Below are 25,981 nucleotides of genomic sequence, written 5' to 3'. Positions count from 1 at the left end.
TCCTATGCGGCCACGTTATACGAAGACTCCGTGTATAGTCAGATCTATTGCCTTGTGAAAGTTGCCAATCAATGTCACTAAATCTATCAAAGTGATTAATTGGGAATGAGGCTGCGTATCACGTATCGAAAATTAATGTCTACGCATGTTCTTTTTTCATTAGTTGTTGAAGGCTAAGCGCCTAAGGATTAGGAATTAATCGGGTGGAGTAAACAAGAAAGTTCAAGATGCCGTGAAAATATCTTTATTTTGTAATTCGTCAGCTTAATTTTGCTACTCAAAGTAGTATATTCTATGCTTAAAAAGTTTAAGATTAATAGGTTCTATTTAAATTAGATAAGAAAATACGGCTTCAAATCTTCCCGTGAGTGAGCAAATACTACATAAATACTCAATGAAATACTAAATAAATACGACCGGCGTGATGGACTTTCACCTAGTTTTAAGTCATTTTTACTTGTAGATTCTCAATAATCCTTTTCACTGATAAAACGAACAGAGGAAGCATAAGCATAAGCATAAGCAGAGTTTTATGTTTGATTTGAACGAATCGCAGGTTTCCCAGCCTCTGTTTCTGTGGCACCGGGCTTCTTGTGGAAAACCAAAATGATATAATTTCAAAGAAATCACAGAAAACGTAAGAAATCGATTCTCAAACAATTGCTTTTCGTAAACTTAAAATGTTTGATCAAAATTAAACGTTTTATCCTATAAAGCTTTTTGAGTGGTTTTGCGGGTATTTTAGGGTGCCTTGAGGCGGTCAGTTGAAAGGGACGATTTGAAAGCTGGTTTCAAATTTTTTATAAAGCGCTTATTACTTTTAAGGTATAATGAATATACGAAGTAAATAAAACGTGATATTTTCATAGTAATTTGAATGTTACATTTTATAGTCTATTCAACCGTTGAAGCTCAATAGGAGACTGGACACAGATTTGCCGCGTAAGGAAATGTTGGGCCGATCAAGGTTATGCACAACAATCGTCCCACAATTCCATGCGTGAGTAATTAGCTACCAGTTTCCCTTGTAGTAGGAACTTATGGATAAATTGAATCACCGTAAGAAGCTTTGTTAAACTGACGTTTCGGACGTTAGTCCTTCCATAAGTTCCTACTGTTTTATTCAGAAACACCAACGCAGTCTACACTAGTTCTCTACTAGTTATAATCCACTAGTTTCCCTTGTACTTTAAAAAGAGTGTTTCTCTCAGGATTCATCTTCAGGTTCGTCATCACAAAGAAAAGCAAATTGATTCCCGTGCAGCACTTCAGGTGGTTCCTGTTCTGTAACAGCCGCATAAAGCTGTCTAAAGATATCTGGTTTCTTTGCTAAGGATTCGGCTTTTTTACCTATAAAAAGTAAATTTGAATTCCTCAGTGAGATCTGCTTTCAAACAACAAAACTTTAACTGGTCACATGGATGTTGACATCGGAGACTGATATCAGGGAGGGGAGGGTGGGTGACAAACAAAACGTAACCCATCGAAAATAGGCCATAGGCTTATATATGCCCTACTTGCCATTTTGGCCTTAGAACAACAGAATCACGTAATACGGCAAAGAGACTTATTTTCGGAGGTTTACGGGTAGCATGGGTAGCGTACGCTGCTAGCGCGTCGCATTTCACCGCTGTGAGTCCAACGGGTCGGGTCGCTGGTTCGAGCAATGCGGTTTCCACCAATTTGAGTTTGCTTGATGTGTTGTATGCTACGAAGGTTTTCTCCGGGTTCTCCGGTTTCCTCCCTCCGTAAAATACAGCATGTGAGTCGAGCCTTGTGTGCATTGAACATTGAATGTTGTGGTAGTGGTAGTATGTGTGAGTGAAAAGTGTTCCCAATAGTCCCCTTTGCAGCTCAGTAATCACGTGCTGATTAATTCACTGAGAGCAAATCCAGGGCAGTGGATCGATATATGGTTGAGATAACTCGGTGGAAATCTTAGGTGAGGCCGATTGTTGGGGTCCGTAGAATGAGTCCCAGTTGGATGACGTGCATGGACGGGTAAGGGTGCATATATAGAATAGATTATAGATTCCATATACTGAGCTATAGGGTAGATATAGGATAGATGCTAAGTTGTAGTTCTAATCATCTAGTCCTAAGAGAGGAACATGTTCAACCACAATCTCCTCCGGGTAGGACATATACTCACCTTCTTCTATCTCGCGGACAATTGAATGAGCTGTAACGCCATTATACAGGGTAGATATCCTGGGTTCGAATAAAGGGCCCAAGAGGATTTGATTCAAGGCTATCGCCTCCATCATCACTGCCTGCCATTGTGCGATGCTGTGCTGACAATCGATATCGAAATCAGATGTCTTGGAATCACTACACTTTGCTGGCGATGACTTTTTATCTTGCCTCTCGGGAAGCAGTTTTAAATGTACCAGTAACAATGCTTGTACCCATATCGGGTTAACACAAGGTTTGGCTTCAGAGATCCAGTAGCGTACTGACGCTGCAAACAACTGGACATTGTTGTGTAAAGACTTGATAAGCGCTGTGTTTGCCTTCAGGATTATTAACAACATTTGACGTCTTTCTTCTATCTCTGTTTCTGGCAAGTTATCTAGTTTTAGGAGTTCCCCATATCCACGAACAGGTTCCCAAAGCGGTTGTACTTGGAATATCTTCATACTTCTTTTATCCCTTGACCACTCTTTAACTTCTAAACTTTTTCTCTTGGATTCTTGGCCCTTCATTGGTTTCATAATGATGCCATAGATAATACGCCTTAGCTCACGTGAGCAGTCATGCGCTGAGCTCTCGTTTGATTTCTCTACTTGGACATGTAGGAAATGTCTCCCAGAAGTAAGAACACCCATGTAAATGACAGGAAAAACACCGTTTCGATATCTTTCCATCACCAAGGAAGGGATATTTTCCTGATTCAGTGTCTTCAACGATGTCTGTAATTCTCCCGATTCAAAAAACCCGTTCAATGTGAAGTCACATATGGAATACTCTTTCATCGATTCTTCTAAAGCAGATCTCAGTGTCGTTCTTTGGTTTTCATAGGGTATCCTTTCTAGTGCACACTCTAATGCCTTTTCGACATCATTGATAGAGGAAAAGAATTCAGCTATTTTCTCCATTTTTTTACTCAAAACCTCTTTAGGGCTCCCTTCAAGACCTGGAAAAAGTGTATTTTCTAAAGGAGCAAGCGTACTCTTTTCGATGAAGTCGTTCCCCACTAACGAAGCAACAAGTGGGAAAAACTCTGGTCGGATCCTCAAATGATCTGACAAGCGTTGGCGCTTATAGAGTTCTCCAGTTATGGGCCTTCCCTTCCAGTCCAACGAACTGAGAGGAATATAGCCTGCACGGAGATCAAAGATGAAGTAGTCGCTGTCATTGCTGATTACAGGGCAGTTCCAGTGATAGGCTAGTGAAGCTATTTCCTGGTCTGCCTCACTGTATGTGAAAAAAATGTTTAGTTTAGTAATAGTTGACATATCACGTTATCATCTTCCACCATTTTGGATGACACATAAGAAGATTTTGAAACCTAAAACATCCACTAATATGAATCGCTTTTAAAAGCGCTCTCACATTTCAACATTCACTTGGCCACTTTAGAAACGAGCAAGAGACTGGGGCGAGTTTTGAATTTTAATCTAATTAGTAAAAGAGTTTTGCATCTGATAAAGCATCTCAATGCGTGTACCTAATGGCCATTTGTCTTTTTGATAAAATTGAATTGTCAATTTATTAAATTTGGCCCCAATTTTCGATATTTATATCAATTAAAATTAAACCTTGGATTCCATTTTTTCAATTTTAGAATTTTCGTTTAAATAGTTGAAGAAATTGACAGATACAGAGATCAAAATCCCACACCTTATGGCCATTTAAGGTTTTAGCAAATTAATTGCTCTTTAGTTTTTGAATTCATTTGACAGTTTTTGCGCTAAAAATACTATCGTTTCGATCATCCCCCTCCCATTTTACCGACTTCAAAATAACCAAAATCAAAAATTGAGGTAGAATAAATAAATCCAGTGGCGGATCCAGGACTTTAAGAGGGGGGAGGGGTTCATTTTTACAAATCTCGGCACAACAATAACGTTCTCTTGCATCATCATTTTTCCCATGAGGCACATCACTGGCCTAGGGGCGTTCCTGATAAGGATAACCTATCCATCAAAAAGCGGACCTACCATACTTTTATTTATTTATTTAAAATAATATAAAAAATCCAAGGTACCAGCCGGTAGGGGGGGGGGGGGGGGGTTCATTTGCACCCAATGAGCCCCCCTAAATCCGCCACAGAAATCAGATGATCAAAACATGAAAAAGATGATGAAGATGATCTGAAGAATAAACGTAACTTTTGCAAATACGCAAAATGTACATTCGTTTACCAGCCTTGGTTAATAAATGATCAAATTGGGAATCCCAGTTTGTAGGATCACCATGGAAATAAAGGTCCAACAACTTAATACATTTAACTTGTTCAATGTCATAAATAGCAATAGGCAAAGGTGTGTCTACCTTGCCTTTAACAATGATTTCTTTAGTTTTAGTCAGATTAATCTTCATGTGATTATTATTTGCCCATTCCAAAATAGTATTAACTTCCTGACAAGAATGATCATACTCCTGGTTAACTAAAGTACTAAGGGTCAAATCATCAGCATACTTCGCAAGTATAGAATAACTAGGATGATCAATAGGCTTAATATCGTTAACCATTACTGAGAACAATAATACAGGCCCTAAGATTGTACTCTGTGGCACTCCCCTAAGTGCTAAGAAAAGAAGATGAATTTCCATCAAACCTTTTGCATTCTCCCCTTTAGAAAGTCAATAAATGAAACAGTAACTGTATACTCTACTTGGCGCCATTTTAATGATCGGCAATTGTCTGCATCCAACAAAGATTAACGTGGGAAATAGTATTTCATTCCTCTTCATTTCACTTTGTTTAAATGTGGGATTTTAAAATTGGGAATGATCGAAACGATAGTCTTTTTAACGCAAAAAATGAAAAAATGAATTCAAAAACTAAAAAAATTAACAATTTAATTTGCTAAAACCTTAAATGACCATAAGGTGTGGGATTTTGCTCTCTGTATCTGTCAATTTTTTCAACTATTTAAACGAAAACTCTAAAATTGAAAAAATGGAATTCAAAGTTTAATTTTAATTGATAAAAATATCGAAAATTGGGGCCAAATTGAATAAATCGATAATTCAATTATTTTAAAAAGACGAATGGCCATAAGGTACACGCATTAATCTCAATATTAGTAAGTCTCTAAAATTCAAACGCTATGTGTTAAAAAGAACCACAGTTACAAGATTTCAAACTGAAGCGTGTTACAAGCTTTCAAAAGCGTTAAAATTTTGCAAACAATGTATGGTTACGGGGTTAAGCGCTAGAGGCACAAGACACTCAAATAAAGTGATTTATTTATTTTATTCTTTATTTTATTCTTTGCAATGAATTTTCGACATTTTTGTGAAAGCAAATGATACTGGTTCTTTTCACCCAATCATGTTCAAATTTGCCATACTTACTAATTTTGAGATGCTTTCTCAATGTCACGACACGCAATGTCACGACACGCTCGAACCGTGATTATCTTTATTCAATGTCATTGGAAATTTGCAAATATCAGGATTCCCAATATGACGCCACTTAATTAATGTGTCTTACAAAGCAGGGACAGCTATTTCAAAAAAGGTTGGTCAAGGTTTTGTTGCATGCTGTTCCATACAAAGCCGGAACTGCATGTGCACGTGACAATCAGCAAAAGGTCACAACAACATTAAATGTTCTTAAACTACAGGTTTTTCCGGCATAACTTTTTTCAGCGATGACATAAATTACATATGGATATAATGTATTTCAAACTTAGTGTTAACGTACGACAAGCAATATGCAAAATGCAATGAAACACCTTCATCAACCCTTTTTAAAATAGCTGAATATATGGACCTCTTCGCTCTAGGCAGAATTTGTTCGGCCAAACAAAAGTCATGACCAAATTTTGGTTCAGCCAAAAATTGTATGCTTCGTTGTGTTCGCACCATTGTGGTACAAAAATCTACCACAAACCAATTATATCAATCAAAATTAATCACTATCTACCGACAGAGAGCAGATTGCTGTTGAACTCAGTACAAATCTAGGAACTAATTTGGTAAACTCCACTTTTGATTCATGACGAACAGCTACTAGTGACAACCTAGTTGCCTTGATCTTACCGCTTTCCACTGTATTCGTTCTGTTACATTTTTTGTTACATACAATAACGTGGTAGCGGAGCAATCCATAGACCAATGAAGACGCACACATGTACAAAATTGTCTCTTTATTACTGTGTTGCCTGTGGCAAACCAGTCTTTTAAGACTGATAAAAAATGCATCGCGTTTCTCCGCATGTTTTTTTTGTCGGTCAGAAAATGCCAAATTTGCGCAATAGTGGTTGGTATCAAAATAGAGCTTTAAAATTAGCCACAAACTGATAAGATATATCTCGGCAAGTTTGTTTCTTGAGTTTGAAATCGTTTTTTTTTTTTTTTTTTCCGCTTTGGCGAATCTCGTATGCTATGGTTATATTCAATGTTTTAAAAAGAAACAAAGACCTCAAATACTGTTTCATACTTCATGAAAATGAAAAAATAACATGCTTACTGTATATCTTGCTAGCAGGGCGTTTGACTCAATTTTAAGTAATTTATACAAGGCTATGAAGCTACTCTTCATTCACTCAACGAGAATTTCTTTGGCTGAAACAATCAATGATGAGCAAACGAACAACAAACATTCTGGTCAAGATAGGAGAAAGATAGCCTGCCTCACCGTATACTATATTAAAAGCGATCGTTTCTGAAGTTCTAGCTTCATAGTCATTAGATGTCGCCAAACACGGCGTCTTGAACGGCAAGTCATGAACTCTTTATAAAGGATTTTGGTCGAAGGAAGTGGGCAGTGAAGGAAAATAACAAATTTTAAGTAATCTTGAGGAAGGATTGGGCTTATTTTGACATTTAAATGAATCTCTCTAGATCAAACCGAAAGAACATTCTATGAGGTTAGTTTTATGGATTCGCGACAAGCTTACTACTCTTCCCAGTAGAGCGAGGCAGTTGTGATTTTTTTATCGCCTTCCCAGCGTCTGTTATGTTATCCAGAAATACATTTTAAATCGACCACGTGATGCCAATGTTGTACACGTCTTTACACCACGTGATCAAAATTCAGTCAAGTTTTAATCACGTCTTGTAAAAAACTTGTCCTCGTGGTACAACATTGGCATCACGTGGTCAACTTGAAATGTACTTGCGGTTAACATAACAGACGCTACGAAGGGGATAAAACATTCTCAGTCTACTGGAAAGAGTAGTATGTTTGTTGAGGCTCAAATGACAGCCAGCTTTAGAGTGCATTTAGTCGAACTGTGAAATAGTTAGATAAATTTATCTAAATTAGTTAACTATTTAGGTGACGTCACCTAAAATAGTAAACGCGCGCCTAACCAACGGTCATGTTATTCAGGGGGGGCTAATCTAAGCCGCCAATTTTAAATCTTGTTCGTTATAGAGAAAATTGCTTTAGCCCGCCATTTTTTGAATCTCGTATGCTAGACTAATCAATGAAAATGAACAATATCGAATATAGTTCAAATTGTTGTACAATTTATCCGATTGGATAATAAAGGAATATTTCAAATACTGTATTGCTAAATGCATTTGACATTGTATGGGTGAATTCTGGTGCCATCAATTATACAATAACAATTGCTTTTGGTTCTCTTATTGTAACTTCGAAGCTAGAGTTTCGAGGATTCCTCTTGGGTTTAAGTGCTTGCGGAGAAAAGCGTAAGTAAACATACATTAAGTCGGTCACCTGTCGCACGTACGGTATATCCCGATGCTCTAAGCTGCTCTAATCTCTGGTCTTGAGCTTTTTTTCAGCTATCTTTTCTTCTGATTTAGTCTGGATTTTTTGTAGTTTAAACGTTCATACATCAGTGCTATTCCACAACAATTTCGTTCTCTTGAAACCTCAATCATACAAGAATATTTGCTCGTAGCTTCTTCATGTCATCCAACTTAACTCCCGGGCATTCATGTCTCCGATTGGCTTCTTGCTCGTATATCTATCAAAATGGGTACTGCAGATTTGATGATTACATTTCCAACAAGATAAACAGATAATTTTCCCTGTTATTCGTCTTTGAAAATTGATTTTTCTCGCACCCTTCATTTGCTTAGCTTTTGTTTAATACGCCCCCCTTATTTTCAGAGCACTGGCACGTGATTTTTCAAATTATGTGACGTCAGCTAAAATAGTAAAACAGTTATCTAATTTAGGTGGCGTCAACTATTTCACAGTTTGACTAAATGCACTCTACAATCAGTGACAGACTGTGTATTCTCCTCAGCAGCCGTCATTAGTTTCGGTCCCAGATACTCATGGGCCCTCTCCACTAACGCGCGCTGCTCACTCTAGCACTACATTCCTTCCTAATTAGTATAGCCAATAATAAATAAAAATAATTATCAAAGAATCGATGAAAAAGAAGTTCAAATAAATGCTATCCAGTTGAAATCATCATTGAATACTGCTCAAACTTACGTTTTTACGAATTATTCTCAGGGTGCAAATAATAAAAGAGCAAAGGTTAGCGTTTCCAGTACAAATTGTTAATCACTCGAGCCGACTCATTCCTTCCGCTCCAAATTTTTCAAAAATCTATGAAAAGGATATATTGAACATTGATGTTGTAAGAAAGAAAAAAAACGTAAAAGCTGAATTTATTGGGATTTTTAGATTCTAAATTCAGGACTTTAAAAGAAAGTAGAATCACAATGATTTCTTCAGACAATCAATGATGGATAAAGAAATTGATAGGAAGTTACCGATCAAAAAGTATAGCAATTTCGAAAGAATCTTGAACAAAAAATCGGACTATCTTACAAGAAAAGTCAAGCGTTACAGAATGAATTGCATTCCACGGCTTTGATCGATATCAAACTCGGTCAAAAACTCGAAGCTTTTTGACCCGAATAAAGACACGCTGAACATTATAAGTAAAGGAACCCGAATAAAGACACGCTGAATATTATAAGTAAAGGAATTTAATGAAAGGTTCGTCTTACTTCGGCGAATAAATAAAATCTTTCTGCGTGAAATACACTCACTAAGTGCTGAGGCCGCGTTTACAAACAAGAATTACTGTAAAGGCAACTTTGGTCAATGTGGTCTTGTCGATTGGTGTGACATGCATAACGCTAAGCCTGACGCACCCAGTTTACTCTCTTTGAGCGTCTTGTTTGTTCAAAGATCGTGATCGAATTCTTGTAATTGTTGAAAAATTATATAACGGCGGTCGATAGCAATTGATCTGGTTGTATTGTTAAACTGAGAATATGTGAGTGTGATTCCAATTTGGTGTACCTCTACAGATAGAAATAATATGTAATACTGGCTCATGTAGTAATAACAATAGTCCCTTTTCTCGTTCGGTAAATATCGTTGTGATTTATGAACGGCATCTCTGAAGTTTGTTAGAAATAGACAAAATTTTTGGGCTCGCAATAGATAAAGGCTCGTGATGACAGATATTTTTGCAAAAGAAACAAATTTTAAACTAGTGCGAACGGGCCCATAAAATATATGCTGCAAATGACGGGCAATACATTGTGCCGTTTCAAACTTACCAATCGCAGACCACAAATGGTATTTCAAGTTTCCTTAATTCTTGAATGAACACTCCTCTTAGTGACATCAGCGGTAAAAGAGTACGACCACCATCACCTGTTGATGAATTTATGTCTTCCTCAAAACGCATCTCTATGCATTTAAGCTTTTTATCCTTAGCAACAGTGGGCCCATCTATTATAACATATGTTTTCACACCATTAGACGCAAAGGCATTGAAAAAATGCGCTATAGCAGCAGCTAGTTGGTCGTAGTTTCCACCACGTTGAAAATCAATCTCTTTATTGAGATACCAGGGAAGAGAGCTGCCATCTATGATGATTCTGGTCTCCGGTCCCAGCTGTATGTTGGTCCATAAACTTTTAACTGATTTCGCATACTTATGCAACCCTCGGATCCCCATAGCTTTCTTTATATTTTTTTAAAGGAAAAATCTTCTACTAATCTAAAAGCCTCTCTAATCCATATGACCTGACCGTTGCTGATGTCTCCTTGGAATAAAGTACTAAAGTGATGACGTCACGTTGCTAGGTGATCAAATGTTTGCGTTGTAGACAAGAATCTTAATTCGCTCGTCAGTCACATCAAACAGTCCTTCTCAGGACTACATCCATCCGGATGATCATATTACTTCGATTAACAAACAAGAATCTGATTTGGTTTTGTTTTGCAAGCCTAGAGAGGCTGTCAGCAAAAACCTAACGAATTCAGAAATCGGCGGCAAGGATTGAAAATTAAATTTTGCTTAAACTTTGCCTAAATATAGTCTATAATATAAGAAAAAACAGAATATAGTTTTTTTTTGGAAAAACTTTCTTTTCTTTTCTAGAATAAATCGCGATTTAAGAAAAGCTGTCTAGATCGCCGTTTTACAAACTGAAATCTATGATATTATTGTCATGGTATCTCTGTACGAATATAAATGAGGTCACTCCACCAACAGGGGAAGTATTCTGTTGCGCATGCGCATTGCATCTTAGGCACTTGCTTTGTTTTGGTGATCAATGGCGGAGAAAGATTACCGAGTGTGTCAAATCGTGCGCCAGTTGTGCACCGCAAAAGGATTTTCTACGCTCAACAATCCAAGAAATAGCTATATGGGCTTTTGATGTGTAATTGTGGCTGGAATCAGCGAGTGAAAGAACACAGTTGAGTTCTAAATTGCTAAACAAATATATAAAGCTGCTTTATTTCATACGTACTAAGATTTATCCACGATAAAAAGCCCGCGTAAAATTCGTACCAAATATGCATTCAACCAATCAGAAAAGAGAACGACTATTTTTCACTCTCGTTCGTCCAATCAGAAGCGTGAACGATTGTGCTTCATTTTGGCATCCGAAATATCAATCAAAAGATACTCAGCGAGCGCGAGTTTGCACTTGAATGACAAACATGGCGGAGGAAATGCCGAGATTTGCACTCTTAGAAGGAACGGTAGACGACTTTATCTATGAACAAGAAAACAAAAACACACAAGCTAAGACCAACAGAGATGTAAAATTGCTTAAAGTATTTCTTCAATCCAAGAAAGAGCACAGGGAAGTTGAAAACATTCCTCCAGCTGAGCTCAATGAGTTGCTGAGTGAGTTCATACTTACCGTTCGTACAGTAGAGGGAAAAAATTATGAGCCAACGTCCCTCCGAGGCATGATTGCTAGCTTTGAAAGATTTTTAAAGCGCAAAAACTACCAAGTCAGTATTATCAACGATTTGGCATTTGAAAAAAACCGTAAAACCCTGCAGTCTAAGCAAAAAGAGCTAAAGAAACGAGGCAAAGGTAATAAGCCAAATGCATCAGTGGCATTGACAGAAGATGAGGTGAAAGTCCTCTATGAAAAAGGTCTCCTTGGAATTTCAAGTCCTGAGGCGCTTCTTAACTCTCTTTGGCTGAACAATACTCTTCATTTCGGACTTCGTGGGATTCAGGAACATCACAGTATGTGCTGGGGCGATGTGACTTTGAACAAAACAGCGGGTGGCGTCGAGTATCTAGAATACAACGAAAGGCAAACGAAAACACGTACCGGCGCAAACGCAACTGATGTCAGGCCGTTTCCACCAAAAATGTTCGCCACGGATGGCACTGAAAAAGATCCCGTCAAAGTTTACAAACTGTTTGCACAGAAAAAGCCCGGTAATACGAAAGAACGAGACAGTCCTTTTTATTTGACCGTAAATAACGTTAAAGTCAGAAGCGCTTCCTCAAGCAAACTTTGGTTCAAAAGCAACAAGGTGGGTGTAAACAAACTGGGCGGGTTGATGAAAGAGATGGCAGAAAAAGCTGGCATAGAAAATCCTAAACTTAGAAATCATAGTGGAAGAAAAACTACGATTCAAACATTAAGCGACAACGGAGTTCCACCGGCCCATATAGCACAGCTTTCCGGCCACAGAAATCTAAAAAGTATAGAAAATTACAGTTCGCTTTCTACAAAACAACAACAATCCATGTCGAATATGCTGGCAAATATATCCAACGAAAAAGTTTTGAGCCTGCCAAACGCAACTTCCGTCCAAATTCCAATTGAAAATGCTGGATTTAGTTCCCTAGCACAGCCTCAGCAATCTAGCAGCAATACAGGTCAACAGTCAGTAGCATTATTTAGTGGAGCTGTTATCCAAGGAGGACAGTTTTCAATCACAATAAACACTCTGAATAAATCGCCAACCATACCATCCCAAGAAATCCGTCCACAGAAAAGAATTCGTGTATTATATAGCAGTTCTGATGAAGATTAAATTGAACAAATTGAATTATAAATTGATTCTACTTTGTGTCTGTTATTTTTACATCAAGATTTAAGCTAGCTTTTAGTCTGTTGTAAACAAGTTTTCACTTGAAGCTCGTATATAGACTTCATTTTCAAACTTGAGAAATTATAATTTCAAGGACACTTCATAAATAAATTAAATTAATCTATATTTATCTATTTATTTATGTATAAATATTTACTTTATTTCATTTGTTTGCTTCATTCGTTTTTCTAATTAAATTGTGAAACAGAAATTGTCGTATTTTTTGCATAATGTCAGTGTCTGTTATTGCACTCGAATGGCTTCCTGCCTGCGGCGCGGCCGTAGATGCACGTACATAAAAACCCAGAAAATCTTAGTATGTATGAAATAAAAAAATTACACCACGGAAAGTGCCTGAACGATTTTTATTCACTCGTTGCTACGCACCAAAAAACTCACTCGTTCGCTGCGCTCACTCGTTCGTTTTTTGGTGCTGCGCAACTCGTGAATAAAAATCGTTCGTGGCACTTTCCGTGGAGTAATCTCTATATCCACTTACGGGACTGACACCAGCACGTTGTGGCTTGCTTGGGTTTTTCGAGGTGGATATCTGATATATAACGAAGACTACTGCTCCAAAACCCTGTCTTATGGTAAGTTTTAGTTCTCTAGTTTTGTTATTAACATATAAGAATGTAAATCGGTGGTTCTCTCTCAGAGAAATCTAGCTCGAAAATTTTACGATATTATGTGTGAAACGGCTTACCATAAACCACGAAACGAAACGAAACGAAACAATAAAATGCGAAACGAAGATTTCGCATTTTACAGATCTTTAAAATGCGAAACCGTCATTTCGCATTTTACAGATCTGTAAAATGCGAAACGACAGACTGTAACCTGAGGCTTTGCGATCTCATGTTTAACTGTAAGCTTACTCACGAAATTAGATAAAAACTGTGTAGCTCCATGTCTTAGAAAATTAGAGATTACTTTGAATCTCAGTGGGAAGAACAGTGTAAACTTTCCATGTACCAAAAGCCACAAATTTATAAACTATATTGAAATACTTCAACTCGTGTTGTTGTGGCGCCATTTTGAATGCACAGGGACCCCAATTTCCCGTAATCGTCGAAAGAGTATCACAGTTCGGAAATTAGAACTAGTTTTATCGTCCTTTCCTTCTTTGTTTTTTGTGGGTTTTATTAGCCTCAAAATCGGAGAAAATATTCCGATGCTTTCTTGAAAGTATGACCTCACTTTTGCTAGGCATAGTATCTGGTAAAATTCTTATTGAATTTAACACTCGACAAGCGTTGTTGAAAATTCAATACGCGTATCGAACTCATTTTTAAGTATTTGTTTTTATTTCAAAGTAATCGGTGGCATATTTTCGGGAATATTGCCTGCTAAATTAAGCCTAGAATTTCATAGCTAATGAATATTTATTAATATGTTATTGTGAAAAATCTAGGAAGAGTATCACACAAGTATTTCTATCATGCTGAACCTCACTAATGCTATTATCATCCTGTCATATTGAATTAGCTGGCAAAATCGGACAAGACATTATAAAACTTGTTGTATTTAGCAGTTTTTTTTGTCACATTGTTACATGTGATGTATTAGAAGTGATAATTAATATAATATTAACTTAGTTAAGTTAATTTAACTATTTTAAACATCATATGAGCAGACAAAATTAGCTATTCACAGCTACAGTAAAAGCCGGCATATAAGAACCTAAAAATTAAGAACATGCTAGGCTAAGATTAGCCATTTTAAGGACCATTTTATTAGAACCTTGCAGTAAATGTATGTATATAAGAAATTGTAAATGTTGAGGCTAACCGTAAAAAAGTAGGTTCTTATACAGGTTTTTACTGTACTACACTAATATTGGCCCCTGATATGCTGCTTCCCCAGTCACGCAAACACATATATTCAAGGAAGAGAACAAAGCTGTCTATTTGTTCATAGCTTGCTACGGCCAACAATCCTCCTTGGTTACCATGAGAATGGCTTTCAAACAATGAAACTTTCTGTTCCCTTCTGCTAAAACATAACAGCATTGACTTATCTGGTGGTGCAATAATAATAGCAGATTTATTGCCAGATGAGATTGTCATGAGTACCAGTTTGTCTTTAAGACAGGCTGGAGAGAAAACTGCACTATCTTTTATCATTGTCAGTCCAAACTTATCATATCTTGTTGCTAGGGCCTCCTGGACATTTAAGTTTGGCTGGTTTACTGGTAGATTCAAATTGTTGTAAAGAATGTTTCCTTCTCTCATTGAGTTGGCAAATGCAGCCACAGTTGATAAAATATTGTGAGGAGAAGGGACAGGAACTGTGCCAGACAGAAACTTCATAGCCCCAATGACAGCGATGATAGTACAAGCATTACTGCCCATTGGAATTCCAAAGATCAGGGACTGACATAGTTGTTGTGGCAGAATCCATTCAATTACATGACCATAGTGTACATATGGATGTAGGATTAGTTGCTGTTGTGGCTGGAACAAATATGATGGTTGGGCTGACTGTGATAGTTGAGTTGGCGGTGATAGTTGAGTTGGCGGTGATAGTTGGGCTGACTGTGATAGTTGGGCTGACTGTGATGGCTGGGTTGACTGTGATAACTGTGATGGCTGGATTGACTGCGATGGTAGAGATGACTGTGATGGCTGTCTTGAACATACTCCTCCATTGCATCGTGGACATTTGACAGGTCCTTGTTTAGGGCGAGTGTGTCCTTTTCGTGGGTGTCCACATTGGGAACACTTTGGAATACGTCTGTTGTTAGAGGCTTGCTGCTGCTGTGGTATTGGGTCAGAAGTACTTATTGTTGCAGGAGGTGTGTCTGGTGGACATGGAATAGAGGGTAGTGCAGATATTGATGCATTGGCTAGCTTAATATCATTTTCAATAGAATCAATGTCTCCAGGAGCTGTTGAGTCAAGGTTATCATTTGAATCAGATTCACTATTTTTTGAATTGTCACTAGACTTTGTAGTTTCAGTTTCTTTGGGTTCATTGTGGTTCAATATGGCATCTTTAGCAGTTTCAGCTAGTGATCTTGCTTTGTCTGCCAGAAATTCCTGACAGAGGACACAGTAGTAGGTATCACTTAGACAGTCCTCATGGTAAGAATGAGAACAGCCCTCAAATAATACCCAACTTTCTCTGTTTCTTGCTGTACAACTTGGCAGGTCACAACGTCGATCTGGTACTGGTTGGTGTAAACCACAATAGCCCAATGGCAGTGTCCTACATTTGACTTGATCTTTTCCAAATACTTTGGACAATACAGCACTCTTCTTTTTTCCCTCAAAAATAATTCTTCCCTCCCCAATGTTTCTTGATATATCCACAAATAATTTTGATAGTATGCCAGCACATTTTGCTTTAAGAATTCTGAGGTGGTTGGTTGTGAAGTTATGATGTTTAGGTGGAGTGAAATGTTCCTTGAAGTGTTTTTGTGTGTGTTTAGCTTGAAATGTGGATTTTGCCTTTTTGCGTAGCTGTTCAGTTGTGTCATGGGCATTTGTTTTTGAGCGAATGATACTATGGGCGTTCTCCACAGGATACTCGTCAGATATGATAAGATGTGAGCGGAATTGATGAAAGAGATTAGGATGATGGATGCCCCAATATGTACATGTAGCCAGCCAAACCAATGGAGCCTTGTTGTAGTGGTGTCTCTCTAGGCAAACAAACATTGTCCAAATACGAATTACAGCATTAAAGTATTCCAGGAAGTTGTTTAGTTTGAAAGTAACACTGTAGATAGTAAGGATCAAAGGCAGGTAGTTATCAAGTAGGTTTAGGAGTGTTCTGTATTGTAAATCTTTGCAGGTGGAAAATTTGTCTTTGACAGTGTCCCGTATAAGTAGCCAGCCACCATAAACAATTTCATGCAAAATACTGATCCTCCAAGGTTTGGGTGTCTTGGCTAATTTGCTTTTTTGGGAAGAGATCTTTATAGACAATTTCATAGAATGGACGGAACTCAGTAAACACTGTTTCTTGTGCATTTAAGGAAATATGTAGAGGGCCAATACATGGTATAATTGATAAAATCGTAGGCTGATCAGATGTATCTTGTTCTTTTGCAGGTCCAGAGGTGTTACAAGGAGTGGTGTATGAGTGATCCAAATGTGACGTGGGTTTGAGCAGTGGTCCAGGAGATGGTTCAGATGATGGAAAATGACTTTGATATTTTTGTAAGTTTCATAAACGAGTTGACGGGAATAAAACTGTGCTGGCCAATCACCAGGTTGCAGAAGAAGATATCGTTTCATGTAGTCAGATAGCTTTGTGCTTAAAATGATATCATATGCAGCTCCAAAGTCATCTTTACTCTTAAGTTGCAGTTCTACAAAATCCACTAGGTGTACATCATCCATCTGCCGCATGGTCTGAACAGACTCATGGTCACAGTAATTGTGTGTTGTTATACGGTGTCTTTCAAACTCAGGATTGAAAAATGTGTTGGTTATCCAAGCAGGCATTACGGAGGCATAAGTTTGTGTGAGTCGATACATAGATTGAAGGCCAGATACAGTATTTATACAGGATGATATGTTCATGGCTTGTAGGTTCAGATAGGATGATGCTGGACAGGCTGGTATAGCTGGGACATTTTTGAAAACTTTAATTATAATAGTACACATAGTTTTGGGATGGGTGAGTGTAGTTGTTAGTGGTCGTCGTATTGTATGTATGGCTGTATAGTCATCAACAACCAGCACAAGCTGCCACTCATGTTTAATTGCTTCATTGACAACTTGATCAATTGACTGTGCAGACCCCTCGCTCAATTGTGTCACCAATTTATCAACCTTAGAGATGCTCACTGTGTCCCCCAGAACATTTGCTGTCTCCATCCCTTCCTTATTGATATTTGATTGCTTTAAAAAAAAGGGCGTGGTCTGTCTGCAGCCAGTTGCAAACTTGACTGAGACAATAACAAAGCCTGTAGATAATAGACACTGCTCTCTTCCGATTGGCGATTTCCCTTTCTTTTGACTGTCTTTCAGTTGTCATGGCATCTGTGATTGTTTTGAAAATAGATTTTGCCCTGGCTCTGTGGCACAACAACTCAAATTCCTCTGGGTCGTACACTGGTGGCCTTCCCAATTTTGTAAATTCTTTATACATAAACAACTTTAAGTCTTCTAATTCCTTTGACAGATCACACCCTGAAACCGAAATTAATATGATAAATTGATTTTTTTTATAGAATTAAGATTGCTTTTGTCACTACATGCTTATTTCTAGTCATGCGGTATTGCCAATATAGTATTATCAAGCACTTGTTTTAAGAGAGGACTATGTAGTATGTGTGTTACATATCAGTCTAGAGCTCTTGGTTTCCCACCGCCTTCACACCTGGCACACGGCGTTATCTGATGTACGTCTGTGTTGCCAAACTGACGTTTTGAGAGCTGCATCATCTGATCCTCTAACTCTTCAAACAGCCCAGGGGGGAATAACGTCCGGCCGCATGGCCCACGGAGAATCTCACCAAAGCAGGTATCTTCCACCGTCCATGGCGCAAGAGACAATACATTATCCATTGTTTGTGTCCCTGCTTCTTGCGAGAGGGTTGTTTTCTTTAGCTTAGCACGACATTTGTAACTATTGGAGGGTCTTCCAGACTTGCCAGAACAACATTTTCCTATAAGCTGCGATTTAATAAATGTAGTCATTACTGCTATTGTACCTAATATGAATAAAACTTGATAAACAAACACTAATTTACTTACTTTGGTAATGGTTTCGTCGGGTTTGGCTGACCTGGATAGGGCTGCCAAACACACACCACAGATACGTGCGTTGTTGCAATTTGGACGCGACGAGAGCGGAATTTTGTCCAAATACGAAGCAGCCGGCCTGCTCCGTTTCATTCGATTAACAGAAATGACTTTTCCGCATATTACACATTTTATTTTCGTATTTCCACATTCTGAGTAACACCATAAAAGTGTTAGAAAGACAAACGAAACGATAGCGCGATACATGTTCGAATTCGAATTTTGCCGCCACGCTTTCGAGAGAGAAGGCTTTCCCTGAGGCGAGCCAGCAATAATAAATTCATGGTCAGCGTCGACGCGCATGGTCGCGCAGAATACTCCCCTGTTCACTCCACCTTGACATCACTCTTCGAGATAACTACCGACCGTTATCAGCTCCTGAAATCTCACGTTATTTCAAACACCAAAATGTCCCAACGCCAAATCAAACAACAGCCTCAAGCAGAACAACAAGGTTTACCCGTTCAAGCAGGCCAACAAGATTTACCCATTCAAGCAGGCCAACCATGGTTTATCCTTTGAAGCAGACCAACAAGGTTAGTCCGTTCAAGCAGGCCAACAAGGTTTGCCCGTTCAAGCAGGCCAACAAGGCCACCCGTTCAAGGTCAACAGCCTCAACTAGCAGGCCAACAAAATATAGTTTTTCATCCTCCAGCTCTCGAGGTATTTTGTTGTCGTCATGTTCATTTTGCTTTTACGTTAGTTCAACAACCTCTTTATACGCGTTCATCTTTGGCGTTTGCTAAGTTTTGGGCGATTTTTCTTTTGACCCCCTTTCATGACAACTATTTTGGTTTTATTTTAAAATAAAAATAATTAAACGTATCTTATTTTAGCCCATTTTCTACTGCTTCGTTGATTTTCATTGTGCTTTTATTCACGTCATTGTGTTAAGGCCGGTTTAGACAACATCAACTACCTACAACTATCGTATACAACACGCTCACGTCTGTCGTAGGCGAGTTGTAGGCTTGATTTACACGCTACGACTCGAGTTGTAGGATGGCGCGAGCGTGTTGTATACGATAGTTGTAGGCGAAAACCGTACCGTCTAAACCGGCCTTTAGGTTTCTAAAATATCTCGTGTTATTTCAAAGGGTGCGGTTCATCTACTCATTTGCATAGCAAGTGTGATCTATTTCACACCTTTATATACGTTTAACTTGTGCGTTCATTATAATTCAATTTTCTGCCCTATGTTTCCGAGTTCCTCTGTATTGTTACGCTATTTGAGTCTTTTCTATATGTTATACAGTTTTGCGTGTTAACAGTTTTGTCTCGCTATTTGAGTATATATGTGATGCATTTTTTGCGAGTTAACAGTTTGGACTCGCTATTTGGGTACATATGTGATGCATTTTTGCGAGCTAATTTATTGGATGTTTATTGATCTCCTTCCTTTTGCTATTCAATGTGTTTCTGTTTGCAATCTTGTTCCTTGCTTTATTTTCTGGCATTCTTATTATCATTCAATTATTCTACCTCTTCCTAATAAGGGTTGACAGCTCTGAAAGGGTTTCTCAGTCCCCTTTCTTCTGTCATCCCCTGGGCTTCCCACGGGTTTCGCTTTCGATTGTTCCCAAGTTGTTGATTTTGGTCTCTTCCCTTTTTCCCAAGCCAGTCTGAATTTTACATTTTGGGAGTTGGACCTTTCTTTTGACCCAACCACCGTCAGTCTTCTTTAGTCCACTTGTTGGGTTAACAGTAAATTATGATGTTCAACAGCAAATGTCCAGCTGAAATACGTTATCTAGTAGTTTTCACCTCCCCCGGCCCCTCCCCCCAGCGCCGGCTGTGTGTACCAAACAATGGCTGTGGATGTTCTATACTCCACATTACATTGTGCCTTTAAACTCTTCCATCATTCACGTTAGCACCCACCAAACTACATAGTCTAGTAACCAGAGCTCCAAAGTCGTTGCTTTTTTTAATTTGGGAGCTGCAGCTAATGTAACGGCTGACAAATTAGGGATTTTCTTGGGGGAGTCCTTGCTAATTCAGCAAAATGCTCTTATAAGCAAATGTATGTGAACGCAACAGGAACTTTTCCAATTCCTTTGGCAACGTCATTTCGAGCAGCAGTAAAGCGGACTCGCGGAGCGTCGGCATCGCACCTGGAATTATGCGGGTATTACTGGGGCCTGGGACCCCCTTGCGCGATCCGGCGACAGCGGCGAGGAGCGCCTTACTGCTGCTGTGTTTGCGAAGATATTTAGATCCTATCGAATATCTTGTAGGGTCGCAAACGAAGGTTAAAATATTTCCTAGATATAGATGGACAACATCACAAACATTCGAAATAAGACTGTACGTAGGTTACGAACTCAGGTGTTGGATCGTTTGGATGCTGACTTCCTCTTCACGACATTTGCAGAGGGAGATACGGATGAAACTATGAATGAGGAAAGAGCCGAAAGGATAATCGACTTAATGCCGGAAGGTGACTACCGTCTTGAATTAACGTTCATAAAGTATTACGACGGTGAATGGATAATAGAAGGGGGTCGTAATCCTATCCGGGCGTCAGGTAAGCGAAACTTGTTTGTATTAAACAAGGATACGAGACCTGGTGCGATGGTGGGTATAGACGCGTTATTCTATGAAGTTGCTTATCCTGTTACCGTGGTTATCTACGGCGCGTATAAGATTGAAGAGCCAGATGTTAGGAGACTCAGGCCGATGAGACATCCCGGTAACTGCGTTGGGAAGTTGGTGAGGGAGTTCTTTGAGGATTCCTCTCGTGGTGGTAAGTTAACCCCAAAGAGAAAAGAAGCCATAAGAAAATGGGAAAAGTCTACCTATAAAGCCGGAGGAACCATAGATAACATCAAAAAGTTAGAGACCGCCTTAGAGAGGCGAATACATGTGAAAGACATAACGGACGGGTACATTTACCCTGGGACTCATACGTATGGAGGCCGCGGTGCTCCTGTAGTCATCTACCAACATAATGGACACGCTTGGAGGGAGTTGAGATTCCCCAGCAAGAAAGAGACTAAGGTCTATGAAACTTCTCCATTAGCAGATTTAATAGACGAGAACTCCATTTGGTTGATGGATTCAGAAGGAAGTCAGTTCATGACGCAAGATGGTACTCTATATCGTCCTGAAGTTGAGCATCTGCGCATCCAGAGCGCCTGCGAAACCCTTGGGGAAGACTTCTCAGACGAGGTCCTTAGCTCCCGCAGCTTAGACTTCTTAGCGGCGAAGAAGAGAAATGGCTGGAAACCAACTCCAAAAGAGTTCAAAGATATAGCCAAGGTCTGCGTAGAACACGGTCATGGAGGTCTTTGGAACATGGAGTACGACGAGGAAGAATACGTGTCCTTGGACATGAAGCACTGCTATCCTGCGTCATTCAAAGGCCTCGGCGATTGTAAGGAATACTACGACCGTTATGGACATCCGGATTCACAGTTCTTTCGCGTATCTTTAGACGGCAGCTACGACGCGCCAGCAACGGGGTTCGTCAGATTAACGTCTTGGAAGTTGGCTAAAGACTTACATCCCATAATTTACGCATGGTACGGGAAGCATCTACGAGAGAAAGAATGGATACCAGTGCCATTGTTAAAGTTCTTTGAAGAGCGTAAGCTCCTGAAATACGCAGCGCATGAAGCCATACTTTGCCATAGCGCCTACACGAAGTGGCTCTCAGAGCACAACCCAACCGCCCGAATTGTCATAGGCAAATCTACCCAGGGCGCTAAGGAGGGAGAGAAGCACATGCAACGGCGCTTAATAACAGACGAAGGAGAGTTAAGCTTCCTCATAAAACGTGCCCACGATCAAGGAACGATGGTGTCTGTAGAGAAATGGGATTACCTCGTAGAAGATCAGCTGCACAAATGGAATGCGCTGTGTTATTACCAGGACCATCGACCGCAATATTATCATCTGCGTGCCAGCATGTTAGCCTACGCGCACATTAACCTTCTCGCAATGCTCTTGCGGTTTGACAAAGAAGACATTCCACGCGTAGCCACGGATTCCCTATATGTGAAACCGCACGTATTGGAAAAGATGAAGGAATTCTACACTGCCGATGAACTCGCAGAAAGTGGCCAGTGGCGCGTTAAAGATGAGGAGATAAGAGCCTGGAGGGCACGTGTCGAATATCACGGAGAACACACCCGCGGTTCCATTACGCCGACGGAAGAGCCACTGCCCTCAGTTGCGGACCCTATTTCCTACCAACGATTCTCTTACCTTTACGGTACGGGAGGTAGCGGTAAGACGACGCGTGTGTTAGAACTCTTTCCTAAGATAAAGGTGCTAACGCCAACACATCGTTTGGAAAGAGAACTCTGCGAAATGGGCCACGACGCGCAAACTTACCACAGCTTCTTTCGCTGGAATGGCCAAAAGTGGGTGCCGGAAGCCATCCACGACATACCTCCCGTGATACTTTGGGATGAAATCTGTACCGTGCCCTTAGAAATCCTGCAGGAGTTTGTAGACTTCCTCCGCGGGAAATGCCAAGTTGTATTTGCCGGGGATCCATGTCAACCACCTCCTATAGCCGGAGAAATGCCCCATGAATGGTTAAAAGAAATGGTAGACTATCATGAAGAAATTAACACAGATTACCGCAGCAAGGATCAAGTAAGAAACCTGAAAGCGGAATTAAGGGGCCTTAGCGACGCCGAACAATCTAAGGTGTTACGTAAGAGGGTACGAGCAAAGTCTTACGAAGACTTCCTGTATTCTTGGCATCCTGAGGATTTGGTGTTAAGCAGTAAGCGCGCAGCACAGTCGCGGATACAAAAAAAACTACTGAGAATACACCAGGAGCGGTTCCCTAGTCATTTGGTGCCCGTTTGTTATAAGCTGCGTGACACTCGCATGCAAGGAAGAGATGTCTTAGTACCAGGCACGGACATCCAACTGCAGAACGCAGTAACGCACGACAAAGCCTGGGTGCCCATAGAGAAGGTGGAAAAAATAACCTCCCATCCAGACTGGCGCTTAGGTTACTGCATGACGGTCCACAGCGCGCAAGGGCTTACCATAAAAGAAACCTTATGGATCATAGACCAGCGGCTGTGTTGGAGCAACCTTATCTACACCGCCGTAAGTCGTGTGGAGTATGCCAAACAGTTAAAAAGAGCCTGGGGTCCGCAACTGCGCTACGATAAGACGTCAGAGGACGTAGCCAAAGGGAATATCGCCAGGAAGCTCCTTCGCTACAAGCGCCTCGACGAAGGAAAGGGGTTAAAGTTCGACTTATGCGTGGACGACATCTACGAGAAAGGCGCCCGCTGCGCAAAGTGTAACATACCGCTACTATGGAGGTTTGACCTGAATGACGATCAGCAGTTCTCCGTGGATCGTATAAATAACAAACGCGGGCATTGTAGAGGTAACGTAAGGTTGACATGCCTAGAGTGTAATCGTGCGCGTGGAGCAGCACTACTCTGAGTCTTTGGGGACTATGAGCAGCTCTTCCTTGACGAATCCGCGACTTGGGCCATCTAGGTAATACAACACAGGTTGCCCTTCCTTGGTGACGGACGTCGAAATCTCATACGTTTCCAGGGACCAGTTAGGATCCGTGGCTCTCTTACTGCCACCTTCAAGTTCCCCCGGCTGATAGAGGTATCTAACCACTATGTCGCGGGGGAGCTTTTTTTCCTTCAGTCCGACCGCCTTTGAACTTCTGACGTAGGACTTGTGTTCCTCGTGTTTCTTTTTCATAGCATCCTTGGGTTTTATTCCCGTAGCCCTGGCCGCCTCGTTATTTAAAGCCGCGACGACCTGGGGGAGCCTCTGAGTCCATTCCCTGTTGCGTTTGGAGGGACCTTCAAGCTCTTTCCAATATTGGTACCCAAAGAGACGCTCGGCCAAGGTGTTATTGAATCTTTCGACGATGCTCTGACCCCTGTGGTACTCTGCTTCGAATCTTCGAATCTTAGTGCTGTGGTCTTTCAGGGTCTAAGTAACCACGCCCATGAACTCTGTCCCCGCATCCACTTGCAGCAGCTTAGGCCATTTCAAGACGCGCTTATAAATCCTACCTAGGGCTTCTGCGACTTCCCCAGAATCCTTGCTGGTTATGGGTTCGGCGTCCTTATATCTGCCTGCGATATCGACTACGGTCAAAGCGTATCTATAGGTCTTTCTTCTCACCTTGTCGTGCGGTAAGAAAAGCAAATCTGCCTGATGAACTTCATTGGGAGCATTTACGGTAAAGCTGGGCCTGGGAATGTACTTGTGCACGGGAAGATAGACCTGCCAGAGGGTTTGTTTTTTTAACCAGTTCTTAGCTGTTTCTTCTGATACCCTGGCCGCGGTCGCGAGTTTTTTGATAGCTGATGCTCCTCTCCAATAGCCTTCAGGGCCGTAGTAAATCCTTTTGAGTTTGTCCTCTACGCGGCCCATTATATGAATTCCAAAACAAGATTGATCTTACGTCCGTTAAAATCCACCGTCTCTCCGTCCACTTTAATGGTGATGTTTATGCTTTCTACCAAATTAGACAAATCATAGCACAAAGAAATGGGAGTGTATTCTACCAGGTCAAATGGATTACCTTTGGGTAGAAACTTGGACATAAGAGAAGACTTTTCTCCATTGTTGTAACTATTGACCAAGTCGCAATAGGCTTCGTAAGAGGATGCGACTTTCCATTTCACGGGTATGGCCGTGTCGGTAATTGTCTTGCCCGAGGCATATAATAAAGATCCCAATGGGTCAAACTTTCCAAAAGTTACTGAATAGTTTGGCATATTATGTTTGAGGGTCATTTCGTGTGGTAATCCCGTGGTGAGAGTAAAACCGCGCTTGGCGAGCTCCTTAGCATGGGTGATTGGCGTGTAATGTCCATCGGGTAGCATTTCACCTTGATATTTGCCAGGCGCCTTAAGTACGGTGACCAGGCCCCCAATTAAATTATACCAAGAATTATACAACGAGCAACTAACCAGCCGAACCTTATGGGCTTTGATGGGGGGATTCAAGTAAGTGGTAAAGTTATTTTTATCGCTTTCCAAAAAGACGATCATTATATTAGATACGCCAAAGCCGCGCCTCCGGCCAGCCCTGCAACTCCTAGGAAGACCAACTCATTGTCTTTTTGTTTCTTAGAAGGCTGGTAGTAATTCTTAAACTGGGGCTTTCTCATTCTAAAGTCGGGGTGCGCCTGTGCATAGAGTTTGAAGGCGTAGTCTGTATTTTCAAAGTTCTTGTCTGCCTGCATCTTATCTTGGTAATTCTTGTCCAACCAATCCCTGTAAGCTTGTCTTTTTTCATTCCAAGCCGCCACGTCCCTTTGATATTTTTCCAGCGCTAAGTCGTGTCTCTTCCTTTCGGCTTCGAGACTACTTCCGCCAGTTGCCGCCTTTTCTATGTACTTACCTGCGTAACTGGCGCCAGTGAATGCTAAAGCAGCAATTAATGCACCTCCTATCGCAGCCATCTATACATTAGGGATGTACTTTTCCTTCTGCAGATAGTCCTTTAACATGATAGCCCCACCCACGGCAGCGGTCATCTTAGCAAAATTAGCGAAGCTCTTGCTTGGGTCTTCAGTAAAGTCTTCTTTGAGCACTTTCTTACCTACCCAACCAATACCCGCAACGATGGAAGTAATAATAGCTGCCTCTTCAACAGTTTTCAATAACGCGGTTGACATTATATTACAGAGCGAGAAGGTTACTCCATTACGGGTATTTTGCTTCTAGGCTCCTGCGTCACATGTACGGGTTCTACTTTTGGCTTCGTAGCCCGCCATTGTAAGTAGAGG

The 25,981-nt window shown here is 40.4% G+C and overlaps 2 protein-coding genes and 1 long non-coding RNA gene across 3 annotated transcripts; 2 read left to right on the top strand and 1 right to left on the bottom strand.

Moving 5' to 3' along the window:
* Positions 1 to 228: 228 nt before the first annotated feature.
* On the bottom strand, positions 229 to 10,154 carry LOC116297373 (single-strand DNA endonuclease ASTE1). Its single transcript, XM_031705592.2, has 3 exons — positions 9,679 to 10,154; positions 2,153 to 3,417; positions 229 to 1,350 (listed from the first exon to the last, which is right to left on the bottom strand). Exons 1-3 carry the CDS (start codon positions 10,080 to 10,082, stop codon positions 1,208 to 1,210), a joined length of 1,812 nt encoding a protein of 603 aa, XP_031561452.1. The 5' UTR covers positions 10,083 to 10,154; the 3' UTR covers positions 229 to 1,207.
* A 741-nt stretch (positions 10,155 to 10,895) lies between these two features.
* On the top strand, positions 10,896 to 12,422 carry LOC148911581 (uncharacterized protein KIAA1958-like). The gene has a single exon (XM_089029067.1). The coding sequence runs from the start codon at positions 11,066 to 11,068 to the stop codon at positions 12,419 to 12,421; it is 1,356 nt and encodes a 451-aa protein (XP_088885193.1). The 5' UTR covers positions 10,896 to 11,065; the 3' UTR covers position 12,422.
* A 525-nt stretch (positions 12,423 to 12,947) lies between these two features.
* On the top strand, positions 12,948 to 18,174 carry LOC148911580 (uncharacterized). The gene is made up of 2 exons (XR_016119617.1): positions 12,948 to 13,071; positions 16,537 to 18,174. It is a non-coding gene; the product is annotated as an uncharacterized LOC148911580 (long non-coding RNA).
* Positions 18,175 to 25,981: the final 7,807 nt, after the last annotated feature.

This window comes from Actinia tenebrosa, unplaced genomic scaffold (assembly GCF_029948245.1).
Source record: "Actinia tenebrosa isolate PJP-AT-01 unplaced genomic scaffold, QUT_ActTen_1.0 PGA_scaffold13__45_contigs__length_12533684, whole genome shotgun sequence".
In the NCBI taxonomy this organism is placed as follows: Eukaryota; Metazoa; Cnidaria; class Anthozoa; order Actiniaria; family Actiniidae; genus Actinia; species Actinia tenebrosa.
This window is presented reverse-complemented; position numbering and strand designations above follow the sequence as displayed.